The sequence below is a fragment of the Phyllobates terribilis genome, unplaced genomic scaffold (assembly GCF_046119375.1).
Source record: "Phyllobates terribilis strain yellow unplaced genomic scaffold, ASM4611937v1 Scaffold_1__5_contigs__length_1240528914, whole genome shotgun sequence".
NCBI lineage: Eukaryota > Metazoa > Chordata > Amphibia > Anura > Dendrobatidae > Phyllobates > Phyllobates terribilis.
In genome coordinates, this window is record NW_027362761.1 from 306,027,066 (window position 1) to 306,046,852 (window position 19,787).

General features: G+C 45.3%; 2 protein-coding genes across 7 annotated transcripts in view; one reads left to right on the forward strand and one right to left on the reverse strand.

The window, feature by feature from the left end:
• LIMK2 (LIM domain kinase 2) overlaps positions 1 to 13,243 on the forward strand; it is a 49,588-nt gene extending 36,345 nt beyond the window's left edge. For all 6 annotated transcript variants that reach the window (XM_073673645.1, XM_073673625.1, XM_073673613.1 and 3 more), the window contains 7 exons: positions 202 to 330; positions 482 to 538; positions 966 to 1,031; positions 1,131 to 1,305; positions 1,391 to 1,446; positions 8,918 to 9,075; positions 9,153 to 13,243. In XM_073673645.1, coding sequence (XP_073529746.1) covers positions 202 to 330; positions 482 to 538; positions 966 to 1,031; positions 1,131 to 1,305; positions 1,391 to 1,446; positions 8,918 to 9,075; positions 9,153 to 9,318 — 807 coding nt within the window. In that variant the 3' untranslated portion in view covers positions 9,319 to 13,243. The remainder of the gene's footprint in view (positions 1 to 201; positions 331 to 481; positions 539 to 965; positions 1,032 to 1,130; positions 1,306 to 1,390; positions 1,447 to 8,917; positions 9,076 to 9,152) is intronic.
• PIK3IP1 (phosphoinositide-3-kinase interacting protein 1) lies at positions 13,146 to 16,671 on the reverse strand. Its single transcript, XM_073673657.1, has 4 exons — positions 16,344 to 16,671; positions 14,319 to 14,510; positions 14,155 to 14,233; positions 13,146 to 14,053 (listed from the first exon to the last, which is right to left on the reverse strand). Exons 1-4 carry the CDS (start codon positions 16,402 to 16,404, stop codon positions 13,852 to 13,854), a joined length of 534 nt encoding a protein of 177 aa, XP_073529758.1. The 5' UTR covers positions 16,405 to 16,671; the 3' UTR covers positions 13,146 to 13,851.
• Between the last annotated feature and the right edge of the window lie 3,116 nt (positions 16,672 to 19,787).

The following is a 19,787-nucleotide window of genomic DNA, read 5'->3' on the forward strand; positions in this document are numbered from 1 at the left end:
ATTGGGTGTCATTGAAAACTACAATTTGTCCTGCAGAAAACAAGCTCTCATATGGCTATGTCGACAGAAAAAAAAGTTTTGCCCCTTCGAAGAAGGGAAAGAAAAAGTAAAAGTGCAAAAAATGAAAAATGGCCCAGGCATCAAGGGGTTAGTTTGTCATACCAGAATACTAATTGTTATTTTATCTTTTCTATCTCCCAGGTCAAGGTCATGCGGTCCCTGGATCATCCTAATGTTCTGCGTTTTATTGGGGTTCTCTATAAGGATCGGAGGCTGAACCTGCTGACTGAATTTATAGAATGTGGCACCCTAAAGGATTTCCTAAGAGGGGTGAGCCACAGTGATGGAGTAGGGAAGACCTTTCTAGTTAGAATAGTTTTCATGCAGTAAATATTTGAGTACACTTTTTTATGTTTTAATACTAATGGATAATAATTCTTACAAGGTTTTTATTTCCTCCCCTCCATCCTGCCTTGTTTAGGACACATGTCCTTGGCTGCAGAAGGTCTCGTTTTCCAAGGACATTTCATGCGGCATGGTAAATTTTAACTCTCTTACAGTTTTTAGCAGTTTAAAGGGGCATTCTTATATTGATGACCTCTCATGAGGTTATTCCTGTGCCATCCCTTTATGATCTGGGGTAGTCTTACCTCTGGGACCCACTCCGATCCTGAGAATGAAGGGGCAACACTGACATAGCATTGTTTGTTTTCCCTAAACAGCGGTGGGCTCCTGACTATCAATCTGTGTAGGAAGATGGGGTCCCGCTGCTGTTCCCTGCATAGCTGACACTTGGGCAATGCTGTGAAGGGGACGCAGTGCTAAATGAGCTTGGCAGCTTTTTTATTCTCAGGACCGATGAACCAGAAATTGGACCCTCAAAAATCGCGTCCAAATATATTGCTTTAAAAGATGGAATACCCCTTTAAACTAATTTTAGAAATAATATGTTGTTTTGTTTTTAGGCATATCTTCACTCTATGAGTATCATCCATAGAGACCTCAACTCGCACAACTGTCTCATCAAACTGGTAATGTTTCATTTTCAGCAAAATTTTCCTCCAGTTCCATTTTTTATGTTTTCTGTGTATAAATCATCTTCTGAGCTAGTTTGTGCCCAATTCTTGTAGGATGGCACTGTGGTAGTAGCAGATTTTGGCCTTTCCAGGCTTATTGTGGAGGAGAAACCCAGGCCTCCTCCAGAAAAGCCACCCACAAAAAAGAGAACACTACGGAAGACTGACCGCCGGAAGCGTTATACTGTGGTTGGCAACCCATATTGGATGGCACCAGAAATGTTAAATGGTAATGGATAACTAAACCTTTTTGTGAACTATATTGTTCCTGGTTTTATTACACATCTTGATTTTACGTTCTTATTTAATACTAGGTAAACAGTATGATGAGAAGGTGGACGTGTTTTCATTTGGGATTGTCCTATGTGAGGTATGAAGACTACTTACTATTCAGGGGTACAATCCCCGAACATTGGTATTTTTTTGTTTTATATAAATTATGTAAAGAACATATTATGACTCTTATATTTAGGGTACACCAGAACTAATAATTTTATTATGTAAAATAATAAGTTGTAAAAGGAAGTTTTTGTGTCATCGCAGTCACACTGAACCTCAGAATAAAGTAATGTGAATAATGCATAATTTAAAAAGCTTGTTCACTACTTTTATATTGATAACCTAGAGATTATCAACATCAGATCGGATGGGTGTCTGGCATCTGAGACCCCCACTGATCAGCCATAATCTCCTCCGGAAGTGGCCAAATGTCATCAGTGTATGGAGTAGAATAGCACAGCTCCTTACGCTGTTTAGTGGCTGCTGCCGGTACTGAAGATCAGCTCCCATTCTCTTCAATAAGTTAAAAAAGGAGATTTTTGTGTACTCAACGTAAAATCTCTTTCTCTTAGCCTCTAATTGGGGGACACAGGACCATGGGTGGTATGCTGCTGTCCACTAGGAGGCGACACTATGCTTAATCTGAAAAAGATTAACCGTGGCTCCTCCTGTGCAGTATACACCCCTGGACGGCGTCAGCCTTCTCCAGTTTTGTGCAAAAGCAGTAGGAGGAACGTAACATGGATAACATAATCATGCCTATAAGAAGGCAACTATGTATGAGCTCAACAAACAACAAAACAATATGAGAACTCAACATAACAAAGGCCCGGAACGGGCAGCAGAGTGGGAGCTGTGTCCCCCAATTAGAGGCTAAGAGAAAGAGATTTTACGGTGAGTACACAAAAATCTCCTTTACTCTGTCGCCTCATTGGGGGACACAGGACCATGGGACGTCCCAAAGCAGTCCCTGGGTGGGAAGCAATGGACGAATATTGTGTAGACAGGCCCCTATAATTGGGGCACTGCCACCTGCAGGATACGTCTACCCAGGCTCGCGTCTGCTGAGGATTGGGTATGAACCCTGTAGTGTTTGGTAAACGTGTGTAGACTAGTCCAGGTGGCTGCCTTACACACTTGTCGTGCCGAGTCCTGGTGCCGAATGGCCCAGGAGGCCCCTACCGCACGTGTAGAGAGTGCCGTAATACCTGCTGGAAGAGGAGAATTTTTGATGCGGTAGGCCTCTTGTATGGTGGATTTGATCCACCTGGCAAGGGTAGCTTTGGAAGCTGGTAGACCCTTGCAGCCACCTTCCAGAAGAAGGAAAAGAGAATCAGACTTCTGGAAGGGCGCAGTCCTAGACACATAGATATGTAATGCCCTAACAAGGTCAAGCGTATGCAGAGCCTTCTCCACTCTATGAACCGGGACCGGACAGAGGGATGGCAGTGAAATTTCCTCATTGAGGTGGAAGTTGGACACAACCTTCGGAAGGAAGGATGGAACCGTATGGAGAACTACCTTGTCCTGGTGAAAAAACAGGAAGGGTTGTCTGCAGGAGAGTGCTGTGAGTTCAGACACCCTGCGTAGCGAGGTGATTGCCACTAGAAAAAACACTTTCTGGGATAGAAGGCGGAGTGAGACTTCCCTAAGGGGTTCAAAAGGTGTTTCCTGCAATGCTGTCAGCACCAGGTTGAGATCCCACGTTTCTAGTGGTCGTCTGTAGGGGGGAACCCACTCGGGAAAATCCCTGAAGAAATGTCCTGGCTTGCGGCTTGTTAGCAATGCGCGTCTGAAAAAGCACTGAGAGAGCTGACACCTGGCTCTTAAGAGAGCCCAGAGACAGTCTGACCTCCATATCCGATTGGAGAAAACCAAGTACCCTGGGGAGGGAATAAGGGAATGGGGTCTGGCCACGAGATTTGCACCAGGTAAAGAAAGCTTTCCAGGTACGGTAATAAATCTTTGCAGAGGTTGGCTTCCGTGCTCTGATCATGCTTCCAATGACGTCAGGCGAGAACCCAGACTGGGTTAAAACCCAGGTCTCAATGGCCATGCTGTCAAATTGAGGGCCCCTGAGTTCTGGTGGTAGAACGGGCCTTGTGACAGAAGATCCGGGCGGTCGGGAAGACGGCAGGGGACGTCTGCTGTGAGCTGCACGATGTCGGGGTACCACGTACGTCTGGGCCAGTCTGGTGCGATTAGGATGGTTGGAACTCCCTCTTGCTTGATTTTTCTCAGCACTCTGGATATCAAGGGGAGAGGTGGAAAAATGTACAGGAGCTGGAACTGGGTCCATTCCTGGACCAGGGCGTCCGCTCCCAGCGCCCGCGGGTCGTGTGTCCTGGCCATGAAGTTGGAGACCTTGGCATTGAAGTGGGATGCCATTAGGTCCACGTCCGGAGTCCCCCAGCGATGGCAGATCTGGCGAAAAACTTCGGGATGGAGAGACCACTCCCCCGAGTCCATTCCCTGCCGGCTGAGGAAGTCTGCTTCCTAGTTGTCCACACCCGGAATGTGGACCGCCGAGAGAACCGAACCTGTGTCTTCTGCCCAGTGGAGAATGTGTCACTTCTTGCATCACCTGGGCACTGAGGGTCCCCCTTTGGTGATTTACATATGTCACAGCCGTGGCATTGTCCGACTGTACTCTGATGTGAGAGGCTGCCAATAAGTGATGGAAGGCTCTCAACGCCAGGAGAATGGCACGAATTTCCAAGATGTTGATGGGCATGGTCGCTTCCGCTGGGGACCACTTGCCCTGTGCTCTGTGGTGTAGGTGTACCGCACCCCAACCTGTCAGGCTCGCGTCGGTGGTCAGAACTTTCCATTGACCCGTGAGAAAGGATTTCCCCTTTGTTAGTGAGGTTGGCGTGAGCCACCAGTGCAGGGACCTCCTGGTTGACGACGTCAACTGGAACTCCCTGTCGAGAGAAAAAGGGTTCCTGTCCCATGACTTGAGGATGGCTAGTTGGAGAGGCCTGAGGTGAAGCTGGGCAAATGATACCGCTTCTATTGCCGCCACCATCCTGCCAAGGAATCTCATGGCAAACCGGAGAGAACGAGGGGGTTTGTGAAGTAGGGTGCGGACTCCTAAATGGAGAGGGCGTGCCTTATCCTTGGGAAGGAGTACTAGACCCTTAAGGATGTTGAATAACTTTCCCAGGAAGGTCAGAGACTGACTCTGGGTTGGTGATGACTTTTGTAGGTTGACTAACCAGCCCAGGCGACTCAGAATGTCGATTGTGATTGAGACGCTGAGTTCGCAGTCCTTGAAGGTGGAAGCCTTGATGAGGAGATCGTCCAGATATGGAACGACTATTATGCCTCTGGAGTGCAGGACGTCCATGGTGACTGCCATGACTTTGGTAAACACTCTGGGAGCCGTGGCGAGTCCGAACGGGAGAGCCACGAACTGGTAGTGTGCCTGGTCGATTGCGAACCTGAGAAATCTCTGATGAGCAGGTGCAATTGGTATATGTAGGTATGCGTCTTGAATGTCTATGGAGGCGAGAAATTCTCCTTTCTCCAAGGACGCAATGATGGACCGAAGGGACTCCATGCGAAAATGACGTACCCGCACATATTTGTTGAGCTGTTTTCGGTCCAGTATGGGCCGTATTCTGCCTCCTTTTTTGGGGACTACGAATAAATGTGAGTAGAACCCTTGGAAGCGCTCGGCTGTGGTGACCGGTACCATGACTCCTGCTTGAAGAAGCGAGGAGACCGCGTGGTGGAAGGCCAGAGCCTTGTCTGGCGGTTTTGGGGGAACAGACAGAAAGAATCTGTTTGGCGGGTTGAAAGTGAACTCTATCTTGTATCCTGAAGACACCAGTTCCCTGACCCACCTGTCTTCTGTAATAGGCAGCCAGACTTTGTGAAAGAGCGAAAGACGGCCGCCTACAGGTGGGGTGTCTTCCGGAGTCCATGAGTCATGATGAGGAGGAAATGTGAGATTTTCCTCCTTTAAATTTTTACTGGCCTGCCCTTGATTGCCAGGTCTTGTCCGAAGGATCGGAATCGTGCTTGATTGCGCTTTTGTAAGTGTGTTTGGGCTTCAGTTGGGGGAGAGAGGTACTCTTACCCCCGGTGGCGTTGGATATCATTGTGTCCAACTGTTCACCGAAAAGCCGACCACTGAGATATGGGAGATGTGTGAGGGACTTCTTTGAGGCTGCATCTGCCTTCCATTCCCGCAGCCAGAGGATACGCCGAATCGTGATGGCGTTTGATACTATCCCTGCTGCACCCCTTGCAGAATCCAGAGCTACATGGAGCATGTAATCTGCTACAACTGCTATTTGGGCCGCTTGGTCCAACATGTTCAGGGGTAGATGCTTGTAGGCCAGTTTGTAAATTTTGGGCCCAGGCCAAGATGGCCTTGGCAGCCCAAACTGAGGCGAACGCAGGAGCCAGAGAGGCCCCTGCGGCCTCGAAAATTGAACGAGCCATGCGTTCCACCTGCCGGTCTGCTGTGTCCCTGAGGGTCGAGCTATCTGGCAGTGAAAGGAGTGTCTGTGCTGCTAGTCTGGAGACCCCCCAGTCTCCATACTAGCAGCACAGACACTCCTTTCACTGCCAAATAGCTCGACTTCAGGTGCATCTGTCCACTGTTTGGTGACCTCCTGTGGAAAGGGGTACCGCGCCTCCAGATATTTGCGATTAGTAAACTTTTTCTCCGGTTGTGAGAACTGCTTTTTAAGAATCGCTTTAAACTCTGGGTGGTCAAAGAAGACCTTAGGCGGTTTCAGGACTCCTTCAAAGGAAATATTATGTCCTGGTGTCTCCAGGGGTGGGTTGGAGATGTCCAGCACCCAATGGATAGATGAGATTAGATCATCAACTAGCACTGTATTGCCAGGGGGGATAGGGATTAGGGACCCTTCGGTTTCCTTGTCTGAGTCGGAATCACAGATGTCATCCGAATCTTGTGTATCACTAAGGCGTCTCCTGCTGGAAGAACCGGAGCGGAGGCCTTCTCTGGTCAGGGATGGCTGTGGGGATCTGCATTGTCTGTCCCTGTCAGGGGACAGTCTAGATGAGCTGGGAGTACGGTGTCTCTCACTGGAAGGGGACGACCGTGTGGTATGGGATGACGCAGATGAACGTGACCTGTGGGTCCGTTTGCGTCCTGACCTAGATGTGGATGTGCCCGTGCCATCATGTCCCCGAGTGGAACTCTCCCTTTGCTGAGTAGTGTTCATAGCCGAGGCATGACTCTGCAGAGCCTGAAGCAATGTGGATGTGAGGTTATCTATAGACTGCGTCATAGATTGCGACATCTGAGTGACCCATTCCGGTGTGGTATTAGGCACCGAAGTATTGGCAAGGGCTTCATGGGGCTCTGGCACAGCAGTCTGCATGCAGTCCTTGCAATGTACATACGTGCTGCCACTGGGGAGAGTATTACTGCAGGCTGTACAGAGTGCATAATAGCAGTCCTGCCTGGTTCTCTTGGACCTTGAGCCCGGCATAGTATACAGGGGTGGCTATGCAGAGGCGGCCAGCAATGCAGAGAAGCTTATAGGATTCACAGCCGAGTGAGAGACTCCAGCTGTGATCTTACCCCACCAGTGTGCCTCTTAAGTCCAGCGCTGCAGATCCACAATCCTGTGCCCCTCGGAGACTGGCAGGCCTGGTCTGTATGTGCCGACCGGTAGCTGCAGGGTTAATGTTCCTGTAGCAGATAATGGCCGCCGGAGTGTGAGGAAGAAGGTGGGCGAAGAGCTGAAAAGGGCGGCAGTATTGCTGAAAAAACGTGCCCTTTCAGCTTGGCTCCGCCCCTTCTATGACACTGTAGAGTGTCATATTCGTCATCCGGGGGGGCGGAGAGTGGGCAGCGGCTTCGGCTAGGCCGGAGCCGTGGTGTAAATTTATAGCCGATGCCCAAAAGGGCTCCAGGCTGGTGCAGAGGTCCGGGGGGGGGGGTGCTGGATCTGAACCGGACACCCCCCCCCCCCCACCCCCCCGGTTTTAACGGCAGTAATGGCGGTGGGGGTATTAGTGTAAGGGGGGGCCCTTGAAGGGTCCACCTGGGGCACCATAGCGCTGGTGCCAGCAAAGAGACAGGGCTGGGAAGGCCTGTATCTAAGTATGCCATGACTGCCTTGCACTCTCCCCCGGCCCCAACAGGAGTCCGCAGCAGGGCTGGGATTCCTGGACTCGGTGCAGAGTGTGAGCTACTGGGAGCTGCGGATGCCTGCACAGGCCCTACCTGAGGCGTCTCAACCTAATACCCCCCAGAGGGGGATTAGGGAGGGTGCTGCTGTCACCATCAGGGGGCTGTTATCCTCGCCTTGACCTCAACCCAGAGACCAAAAAGAATTGGGGAAGGAGGGGGGTCTCGACTTCGAACCAGCACCCGAGGTGCTGGGGAAGGAGCGACATGGTAAGTAGACATTTCGACTTCAACTGTGCACCCCATAAAAGGGGGCAGAGGAAGGAGCCATGCCGGGAGTCTTGCAGGAGACCCGCTTATCTTCATCTGTAAATCCGTCGGAAAAAAATTGGAGTAAAAAATCTTTAGGTGTGCCTCCTATGCGACACTAAGCAAAAACTGGAGAAGGCTGACGCCGTCCAGGGGTGTATACTGCAGAGGAGGAGCTACGGTTAATCTTTTTCAGATTATGCATAGTGTCGCCTCCTAGTGGACAGCAGCATAACAGCCAGGGTCCTGTGTCCCCCAATGAGGCGACAGAGTAAATAACATTTGCTATATGTCTAGTTTTCATGAACATCACTGAAGTGATTTAGACACAAACTCTGACAGAACCATTCACTATAATATGGCAGACTGAGTCACTTCAGATTCCATATGGCCTCTGTTCCAGCAGTGTCCGTCTTTTTAGAGGTTTAGAGGTGATCGACTACTCTTTTGTGTATGCCATGACGGGACACTGCTGTGACATAGGCCATACAGCATCCAAAGTGTCTCCATCTGCCTCATTAAAGTGAGTACTGTCTGAATCAAGTATTTTGGAAATTTAGCTGGAAACGCCAACGTAAGTGCTCATTGTAAAGCACAGGAAAAATGTGAATTGTGCCTTACTTTGTACAAAAAAAAAAAACAGCAGTTCAAAAATTGTTGATAGATTTTTATCTATTTTTTTTACTGCTGTAACTCTGTACAGATGCTGCTGGTGAATGGGCATCACAGCTCCCTTCTGTTTCCTGGCCCCTTTGTGAAAGGAAAATACAAGGTCCATGCCCTGACACTTGACTTTGCCATGGATAAAAAATTTTTTTCTTTTGGCCCTCGGTGATTGTCTTGGCAGTAAAAAAAAAAGAACGAGAAGAAGTTGCTAGTGTGCCATGGCGCAGTAACAAAGCAAAATTGATATGGTAGTGTACTGAGAGAGGTCTTATTTTTTAGCCTCTTTAACCCCAGTGTCCTGTCAAACAAAACAGCCAAACAAAACAGCTGAAATACCCTGTCTCTAGCTCCTGGGCCTTCAAGTGCTCTGTAATATCCAAGTTTGCGCTCTTACCTTCCGTTCTTATATTTCATGAATGAATTGTTAGTCCTTCCTTAGAGAGATAAAAGGAACACTATAATATTCCAGATTATTGGGCAAGTGTATGCTGATCCTGATTGCCTACCACGCACAATTGACTATGGCCTGAATATCCGCCTATTCTGGGAGAAATTTGTTTCAGAGGATTGTCCCTCAGGATTTTACCCCCTTGCAACATCCTGCTGTCAACTTGAACCTGACCTAAGGTAATTAGTCCCTCTTCTACCTTTTTATTTTATTGTCATTCCTTTTGGCCTACAACCATTTCTCTTTTGTTCCATAGGCCAGACTTTGCATATCTTCATGATACACTTACAGCTATATCTCTGTTCTTGGGGGAGCTGGCAATCCCTTTACCCTCTGAACTCGAGTTTATGGAGCACAACTTGAGGTTGCAATATGGCCTGATAAAAGAACACCCCTCTCCAGTGGATAGCATAAGTCATTGATCTCAGAAGTCGGCTGTATGAATTACCATCATTTTCTTATATGTGAAAATGTTACATTCTCGGTCTTTCGCTGTGGTGATAGTTTATTTTTTTTTTGTATCTTGATGGTCAATTGATTACACAGGTCACCATAGGGTCCAAAACCATGTACACGTTTCTACAATCCTTAAAGCGATAGCACCATCTGAAAGGGGTTGTCCAAGGACATAAACGTTGTTTTTTTTTTTAAATTCGATTTACTAATATAGGTAGTATGTGGCGGCCACTAAGGCATTATTTTTAAGGGACTTCTTCTGGCTAAAGATATCTGTGCTGTGTGCTGAAGAACATCAATGTCCTGGCTGTTGCCAATAATTGTAGGCATCAGTCACTAATTAGAGACCAATAAAGGTGGTCTTCGATCATTCAACTCCTTAGATTGTGTGGTCAACAGCAACTGATGAATCTAAGTGTTAGACAGAGGTAGGAGGCTCCTTCTGTCAACTCATCAAGGCAGCTTGGAGCCTCACAATCGCTGCTTAAAGTCTCCTAGGGGACTTCTTCACCGTAAAAGAATTCATATTTGGAACTTCTGAAGTCATTCCGACGTGTAAAATAAAGTTAACTTGTTTTTTTTTTTTACTGCATAAAATACCAGGGACAGAAGTGAAAATGTGTTTAGTTTTTTGCATCCCCCCTTCCAAAGACAAATTATTTAAAAAAAAAAAAAAAAAGTCACTGAATAATATTTACCCAAAAATTGTACCAATAAAAACTTTACCCATGTCCTGCAAGCCAAGTAAAAACATTTTGTATTGTTTTTAGATTGCAGGATTGCTCATAAAAAAAAAACTTTTGGAGGGGTGGGGGGGGTTTTATTGCCGAGTTCATACCGTATAGTTAATTTGATATTTTTACCACATGATAAACAGAGGAAAATGGTGTAATTGCGGTTTTCTTTTTTTCCCCCTCACACACCCAACAAAAAAATTACTGAAATCTAATCAAAATATATAACAAAACATACCATTTTAAAAATACAAACTATTTTGCAGCAATATGTCCTTTAAGTTATTGCTCCTAAAAATGCTAAAATGAAAAAATAGCTTTGTTCCTAGGTCCTAAAACATTACTATAACTATAAAGGGTCGTCCCAACTTGAGTAATTATTAGATGTCCTGTGGAAAGGTCATTACTTGCTATTGCTGGGGATCCTAAAGCCGGGACATTGAAAGATCTTAGACGTGGTGCTGAAGTGCCCCTTTAGAATGGATCGATGGCTGATCAGAGCAGTCAGCAAGATATCACCTATACTGTGTGTAGGTTATGAAAGGGGTTTTCCCATTTGAGAAGTTTAAGGGGAAGTTATGAAATCTGCACCATTAGGGAAGAGTCAGACAGCCATATAACTCTGACAAAGATCGCAACGCAATGCTCGGACTGGCGGGCATCTCTCCCAACCCAAACGTGACAGCTGCATAGAAATACATGCTGTTATGCTTGGGTCGGGAGGGCCGACGGCCAGTCTTACTCTTCCCTTATTCCGATTTCTGTGCAGGTCCCGCAGTCTAAGAAGATCTACTTTTGCATTAGTTTCAACACAGACAGAGCGCCCCCTCGGTTTATTACGTGATGGAGGGGGTGGATGCGTGGCTCAGTTCCTAAACTAAGCCAGGCCCATTTTCTCTCTCACCAGCATCAACAGAGAAGGGGGTCTGGCCTAGACTATGAACTGAGACAGCCAGTCTCTCCAACACAACACCGATGAGGAGAAAGCTCACCACCAGTGTTGGAATAAATATGCAAGCAGAACTTCCTTGACTACGAGACCAGCACTAACATGGGGACAATACAACTTTTATAATTAAAATTGTGCTAGTAAGTTTTTATTTTTATTTACTAAGCAACTAAAGACCTTGTTAGGTTTAATAAAAAGTTTGTAATCACATTCTTCAGAAAAAAACAGCCAGGGACGGTGTCCCTGCCCTGCTGCATTTGACTGACAGATCTCGGTCTGACTAGTCAGCTTTTTTTTTCTGGATTATAGAATTATACATAACTAAAAATAAGGATATCTCAGGGGGGGTTTCCAAGATGCTTGCACATTTCTATCCTTAGAACCACAGCAGGCCTTGGGATTGATAAATCATCTACTGTGCACTTCACTCTTTTTTACATATTTAAGTCTCCCCTTTCCTGCAGTAAATTAATTTCAGCTGGAAGATTACCTATTTATTCAACCAGACGAGATTAATATAATTTTTGGAAGTTAATGTGACTCAAAACCACTTTCTTGCATAGCACTTGGTATAATTGCTTCATTTTTTTTATTTTTTTTTTATTTACGTGAAAACTGGAATTTCAATTTTACATTTGTACTTTTTAGACTGCATATTTCTTTTCCTCGATGTGTTTATATTGTTATATGTTTGCGGATTCCCTTAGCACAATAGGAATGCAATAGCTTTTTTTTCCACCAATCTTGTACTCCAATTATGACTTGCTTCCAATGGCGGTAGGTCGTAGTATATTTTTCTAAATATATATGCATTTGTGAGAAAAATAAGGGTTAGAATACAGTGTTACTGTGGTGTAAATGTAGCGATATAGAGCAACAGGTGGGGTACATGGCTACTGCAGTCTATGAGCTCTCAGCCAAATAAGTGGATCTTGCATTTAATGTTTGGAGTTTATACAAATATATTTACCACTAGCGAAAAAAACTCTAATCTTATCTTTAAGCTGAAGCCTGCTGCCATGGTATGTGCTGAGAATTGTAGAATCATAATAGCTGGAGGGCCAGACATTGCGGCTCATTGTTTTACAGCAGTGCCTTTACTTTCTGGCTTCTTTGTAATGGGTAACCATATGTAAAGAGCCTGAAAAAACATGATCAGTGTCTGATTTATCCCTGCACTGGGTTTAATCCAAAAATGACTGGAAGATACTCATCCAGTACTGGAGTTGTCTCCTGAGACTGCATCTATGGGTGTCATACACTAAAAAGTGAAAAAAACAAAACCTATACTCAGTTGGTAAATCCCCTGCCGCTCTCATGGTCAGATCAGTTAACTGAACTGCAATAAGATTTTACCAAACATTCACAAGTGACCGCTGCAGCCAATCACTGTCTACAGCAGTCCTGAACCATACATGTAGTTATCATTGCTGAAGATAGTTATTGGTTGCAGCAATCTTGTATGTTGCCAGCCCAGTTCACAAAAACAGACAGGACCACTGATGGGGTGGCACTGGATTTACACAGAGTTTAAAAGTTGATTTGATATTTTCCCTGCTTAAAAGGCATTAAAAAAAACCTAGACAACTCTTAAAGGGAAGCTGTCAGCAGGTTATTGCTATTCAATCAGAGTAGCATAATATAGGGAAAGTAAGCCTGATTCCAGCGATGTATCACTTAGTTTACAGCTTGCAGCAGTTGTGAGAGTACTTAGATGCAACATATTCGAGAAGGTTGTCTCCACCAGGCTCTCTATGTACATAGTCTATTGACAGTGAGCCGCTTATCCCAGTAGGGGGGAGTGGTCAGACCACAGCTCAAGTGCTGTAGTCCAGCAGTGATTATCTCCTAATGATACAATGAAAGTTTTAAGTAAGCAACAGCACACAGCCAAAAAAGTGACACATTGATTGATTGAATTAATTGTCTTCGCAAAAAACCCGCTGACAGATTCTGTTTAAGAGCAGATATTCAGGATCAACGATGGTATGGTTTGATATCACTCACCTACTGTACTGAGGAGGAATTAATGGATCAGACAGCACTTGTTATACATTAAAAGCTGCAAATAAAAGTTACTGTAATCTCCACTGGATTTATAAGATTGATGTGAATGCCAGGCACTGCCTGAATTTCTTTTTATTTAAAGAAAACACTCATGTACAAAAAAAAAAAAAAAAGTAATAAACAAATTTCTTACATTTTGTACATCAGTTTCTGTTTTTTTACATACCTCAGCACCACAATAATGTAGGAAGGATAATCATGTTCACCTATAAGCAAGCACTAAATTATAACCCTACTGGAAGAAGATGATACAGAGTTACCAGCCAGAGCTTGATGTCCCCATAAAATGGTCTTCTGCAAACTCTGTTCTTTAAATGTGCAGATTTGTCATCAGCTTTCAATATGTAGAATAGCTTAATCTCTCTGGATTTCTTTCTTCTTTGGAGTCTATGAGACTTAAATGCATAACGGAAAGAAGAGCTGCCCCAGGCAGCCAGAGCTACACAATTGAATTGTACACGCAACCCCAAGAAATTTGTGATATGTTAAAGTGGCCAATCAAGTTAAGGAATTTTTGGCCTCAGAAACAATTACCCATTTCATGGCAATCGTTACATGTCCAGCAGATATGCAATGTACCATGTCCTTTTTCCTCTCAAGAGGAAAGTAGCGGTTTATGGATATAGTTCTCCTGCCACAGTCCACTGGGCCAGTGCCGCAGCACGATGACATGTATGACACATATGACACCGCCATTATCTCTAAACTGAATAGTCATCAGTCCACATTCAATATCACAAGGGATTTTTTCATGCTCCTGGGGTTCCCGCACTGTCCATTAGTGGGACAGTACCTTGAACTACATTTGGTGTGTGACAAGCTGACAACTCTATTGTGGTCTCATCTATTATGTCACATGAAGGGTTTGAGAATGCTGATAATGGAAGATTTATCCTCTGAAGCCGCCTGTCCTCAATCTCCTGGTCATGCTTTTGCTTTAGATCTCTGCCCCTATAAGGAAACAATATAAGAGTTGGAGCAATAGTACCCATGTATAAGAAACAAAAGTAAGACATAATGCCAAGAACAAGTGCAATAAGTTAGGAACTGACCTTTTGTATATGTATCCCACAACAATGCCGCTACCAATGGCTATAATGATTACAACCATAAGGATTCCCAGGACATAACCTGTAACAAGAATAGACAGAACTGGTCAACAACATGCATTTCACTTTGCTACATGTTATATCCCTTATGCACAGATCAATGTTACCTAATGTCCCCAGATCCTTCTTGTCACGGGTTTTGACTTGGACTCTCTCGCTGATGCTAATTACAGGCTGTGCCATATTGACTTGATCTGGCGTCTGGAAACTGTCCTGCTTGGCCGTTGTTGATTCCTCTGACATCTCTGAAGGCTGCAGAGTTGCAGATAGTTCCGGTATATCATGTTCATTGCTAGGAGCTGTAAGCAGAAAGACTTGGGTTAGCATGTATGCGCTACAATATAGGCATAGAAGGCAAACTGACGCCAAGACTAATATCTATAAGGCTTTGTCTAATGGAATGGAGCAAGTAAAAAGAGGCAATAGGAAGCGCAAAACTAAAAAAGGAGGCCAGGTCTACAGCCTCCAAAGAAAATCATTGACACTCCCCAGAAAAATGAAGGAGGGCTGATACATAAGAGCGTTGGCTTGTCCCTAATCATTCACTCAAGCCTATTCACCAACATACAGTTTCTGAAAATCAAGAGTTGAATGGGACAAATAAATAATTCCATCAATTTTTTTTTCATGATTAAAAAAAAAGTAAGAAAAAAATTCTCCACCTATCAGTCAATGAAAAACTGACATTGTACCGATGGCATGCGAGTGTTTTTGTTTTTTTAACCGACCCATTCTGTCATTGCACAGTTTGATCTGACACTGATCAATATCGGACACACCTGCCCAATTTTGCATGGACCACTCTGTTCGCAAAAAAGAAAAAAAAAAAAGTTAGTCACACAAGTGACCAGCCCCATAGACTCCTATAGGTACGAGTGCCATCTATGAAAAACACAGATAAAACTCGTACGTGAAAAATCAACAATGAATGCAGGAGAGGAACAGCGTGCAGTGGATGCTGGGTGTGATGCGCAGTGTAACCCCACCCACAGCCCATCAGTGGGGAGCGCATAACTGGGTCACCCCCACTTGACATCAGCCGGGGTCAAATGATGCCTGCGAGCGGTCAGCGATAGCGCCACTCACAGGCAATATTAACAGTGCGAGTTATTTGCTAAAAGTCTTGTTTACATCGATTAGGGGCGCGTCCTATAGTGGTGGACAACTTCTTTAAAAGGAGTAGTTTGAAGGCAACCAGAATACAGATGTGGCTCTCTGTGACAGTATGGTTTAGAGCAATGCAAGGCGGCTTCTTTAGACGTGATCATCTGCTGCGCAGCCTTTTCTGTGCCTGCAGCTGGATTTAATTTAGAAATATTTTCTACTTTATTCTGTATAATTATAAGTGTTTCTTCTGTCCCAATATAAGAATGGCCTTCCACTACAGATGAGGAGGCTGAAGTAGAAGCTTGAGAAGCCCTGTTTTAAAGAATATGGACGACCACTCCAATATTGGAAGAGTAAGCGATGTCCAGGCTGCCTGGTACAAAGTGCGGTGTGCTTTCTACACAGTATGTGACCTGGACATTAGACAGGTCAGTACCCCCAGAGATACGCACACACACAGCAACCCGCATACAGGGATATATGCCCCGCATACAGGGATATATGCAATGTGGGACTTAGTGCCGGGGTGTGGATTGGTGCTGGATTTTGTGCCACATGCAGCACCTATCTGGGTAATCCGGGGAGCCCTGCAGGCTGCTGCTCAGTCCTCTCCTGTGTGTACAGGAGCTGATCCAGTGCTAGAAGTGCAGTCACCACAAGCAGCCCCCATAGTGAGGGGGAGGGGGGGGGGGGCACACGTTACAGGAAATCTGTGGTCAGGGGCTCAGGGTGCTGTGCAGGCTCTAACTCCTCCACCAATAAGAAGTGCAGAAGCAGCTCAGAGACAAGGAGCCCCGGTCACTCCTCCAGTCTCTACTTGGGCGGGGGCCACTGCTTCTCCCCACCTCCCAAACCTTACTGAAAAACAAGGTCATGTGACTAGGTAGCCATGCGGGAAAGAGGGGGTTAAAGGGGTTTGCAGAAATAGGGAGAGTGGTCTTGTGCAAATTCTGGGATGCGCCCCAGCTGTGTTCCTGCAGTGGGCACATTGTGGGCTGTGGCCGGGTAATGGCAGCGGATGGTACCTGGTGTGGCGCACAGCAGCTGGCAGCCCAGGAGCAGGGCGAGGAGCCGGGGCAGCACCATGGTCGCCTGCAGCTTTCTCCACTGTCACTGATGTGAGGCTGAGTTGTTTTTCTCAGCAGAGGCTCCTCCTCCTCACATCATAGGGGGCGGGGCTCCGGCCCGGAAACGTCTGCACTGTGAACTGGGGGGGCACATGTGTGCTCTGTTGCCGCCGTGTAATAACCCCCGTAGCCCGTGCACACAGTGCGGCTTCTCCTAGCTTGTGATACACAGTTACAGTCAGGTTGTGGTGGCGGCCATGGTGTTTGTCACACGCGGCCTGGGCTTGGAGTGTTGTGTTCCGGAGAAGAGGCAGCCGGAGCCGGTTTGGGCAGGATTGCCGCGCATGCTCAGTAGATGCAGCCCGAGCAGCCGCATCCTCTATATTGTATTTTCCACCGGACTCCTTGTACCTCTGTATAACGCGCAGTGTGGTTATTACCGCGTCCTGTCGTTTTCATATAAAGCCCCACGTCACGCTGCACTAACCTCGGCAGACCCCACTATAGTCAGCTGTGTGCTTACATATATACCGCCTGCCGCACTGGACGGTGTGAACACTGCCGTCATGGCTCCTAGTCATACCGGCGACGTGATGATCGGTTTTCAGGCAGATCCCGTTTACGTACTGCTGTGTATCATGAATGTATTTTTATACATACATTGTACACAGCAGAATAAGAGATTTTTTTCTGCCTATCAAATCGCTAAGAAATAATAAAGAAAAACATTTGATGATGAAAAATAGTCATTTTTAATGTGTTTTGTAAAAAATAATGAACATCCCAAATCAGAAAATAACACGGACATATTTGGTGTTCCTGTAATCGTAACGACGCGCAGAACACAGCGATCAGATTATTTATGGGGATCGGTAAATGACGTAAGAAAAATGGCGTAATTGATATTTTTTCTCTATTGAACCCATAAAAAATGTCATAAAACTAATGCTGAGGCCGTGTTCACACATAGCGTAAATGCTGCGTTCTTTCTGCTGGTGTCCGCACCACACGTCGCAGTAACATTCTTCTATGACTATTGTGTGTTTGCTGCGTTTCTTTTATGCGCTTATTTGATGCGATTTTGGGGCAGATGTGAAGCCGAGTTTTTAACGCTTTTTAATAGTACAGAAAAGCTTTGACTCTGCGCTTAAAAATGCAGTGGAGTTTTTTTTTTTTCAGAACAAGCCTATAGAGAAATGCTCCAAAACCGCAGAGTAGTGATGAGCGAGCGTGTAGGGTTAACCCTTTCGGTGAGCACGCTCGGGTCCTCGCAGAGTATTTTCGGCGTGCTCAGCATCTACGTTTGAGCTGCAGCGGCTGCATGTCGTGGCTGTTAGACAGCTGTGACACATGCAGCTGCGGCAGCACTAACATACATGCTGAGCACGCCGAAAATACTTGGCGAGGACCCGAGCGTGCTCACCGAAAGGGTTAACCACACACGCTCGCTCATCACTACCGCAGAGTTCAGCAGCGTCTTCAGATGCTTCTATGTGGAGCCTAAAAAAAAACACAGATACTTGATTAAGTGCAAAATCAAAGCTTTTCTGTACTATAAAAAGCATCTTAAAAACGCGGCTTCACATCTGCACCAAAACGCATCAAATAAAGGGGAGAAGATTGTTCTTGTGTAGTTTGTTGCGGACATCTGCAGGACGTAGAGATGACGTCGCGCTGCCCCGGACGATAAGACATTCGCAGCCACCCTGATCTGAACACTGGACCGGAGACCCGGGAATCCATCCGCTCATCTCTAATCCCAACTGTCCCAGATACAGCGGACAGTCCTGGATTTGGATCTACAACCTTCAATCTCGGCCGTCTGCTGAATTTCCCTCACTAGCAGCGCTCCTCTGACAACTCCTCCTGCCAGGGGATAAAGATGGTAAATGGACGTGGCCGCATAATTTGTCCCTCTTTCTCTTCTTTAAAAGTTGGGAGGTATGGTGTTGTACACTATGTTATTTACATGTACAATTACTATTTATTTGCTTGATTGAAGAGAATCCGGAACCATCTGTCTGCCTGAATGTCCCGTAAATCAACAATGTCTCTTTCCACCAAACAATGGGATCCTTGGTGCTACACCAAAAATGTTAGTCCATGAGAAAAAATGAGTACCGTGGAAGCGAAGGGGCGAAACGGCTGTCGTCCATAATGTATTCAATTTCTCCTGCAACCATGTTTTAACCTTCTACAAAATAAGGAGTTTTTTTTAAAGGGACAGTGAGTGCCATCTTTTCCGTCTCAGTCCCATTTTTTCTATTTATTTACTTACTACAGTTATTTGCTCATTTTGTTTTAATCCTAGGTTTTGATGTAATTATAGTTTGACCTTTGTCCCTTTAGATTTTCTTTTTGCTGAAATCCAACAAAATTTAAAAAATAAAAGGTTATACATTTGTATTTATAAATGTTTTTTTTTGTTTTATGTAACTATTTTATTACGACATGACATAGCCCTAGTTAAGGTTGGGAAAAGTGTGTAAAAATGCAAAATGTATGAAAAGGTTTAAAATGGGTTTAAGTGCATTTTCCCAAGTAGCAAAAGCAGAATGGATTTACCAGATGGAAAATGGATGTCTTTAAGTGCCAGCAGTGTACGAGACAATATGAATTCCCATGCACACGCTGCAAAAATATCTGCAGCATGAATTATTTGAAGACTGTCCCCATCTATTTGCCAATGCAAATTTTATTCTGCAGTGCAAAGGGTGAAACTTGCAGCTTACCCAAACCATTTTCACAACATTGCTACAGGATATCTCCATTGGAAACGCAATAAAAGAATTGCTGAATTGCTCTAGTTACAGTGTTTATTATATATTAAAGGTTACACTTTGTTTCAGTAATAAGCCACATTGTATAATATAGAGAAACTCTAGTTTCCGTTCCAGTATATATGTTAAAGAGAGACTGTCCTGTTAAATAGGAGAATCTGAGCAGATTGATCTCATTTAAATTAAAATGGAACCTAATAGCTTATTCATGACACCTGAATTACAAGAAGCATGAATCGGACACTGTCATCTCATCCATGTATGTTCTACTCTGAAACACTGACGCTTCAGGGAAAACATTTAATTTCTGGTCAGGGACCATCCTTGCTCGGTTGACTAGTCCAAGAAGCCGGTCCCTGGAGACTTCTCCACACCCTGCTTTCCTGGAGTAACAGGTCTCTCCCTATGTGTGTGTACAGGGAGAGACCTGTCACTCAAAGGTAGTGGGGAGTAGTTGGTCTTGTCCTCTGAGGAGCATGGCCCATGACCGGCTATTAAATGTATTTTTTCTCTGAAACGGTAGCGTTCAGAGCAAAAGATAACTGTCTGAAATCACGGCGCCAGTGTTTGATCCATGCTGGCCCAGGTTCGGTTCTTTTTAAACATTTTCATGATTACTGGT

Excerpts from the sequence above, each read along its gene's own strand:
- PIK3IP1 (XM_073673657.1), bottom strand. The coding sequence starts at position 16,404 with ATGGTGCTGCCCCGGCTCCTCGCCCTGCTCCTGGGCTGCCAGCTGCTG. Across the intron at positions 14,511-16,343 it reads GCTGCTGTGCGCCACACCAG|CTCCTAGCAATGAACATGAT; the intron begins GTACCATCCGCT and ends TTCTGCTTACAG. Across the intron at positions 14,234-14,318 it reads GAAGGATCTGGGGACATTAG|GTTATGTCCTGGGAATCCTT; the intron begins GTAACATTGATC and ends TTCTTGTTACAG.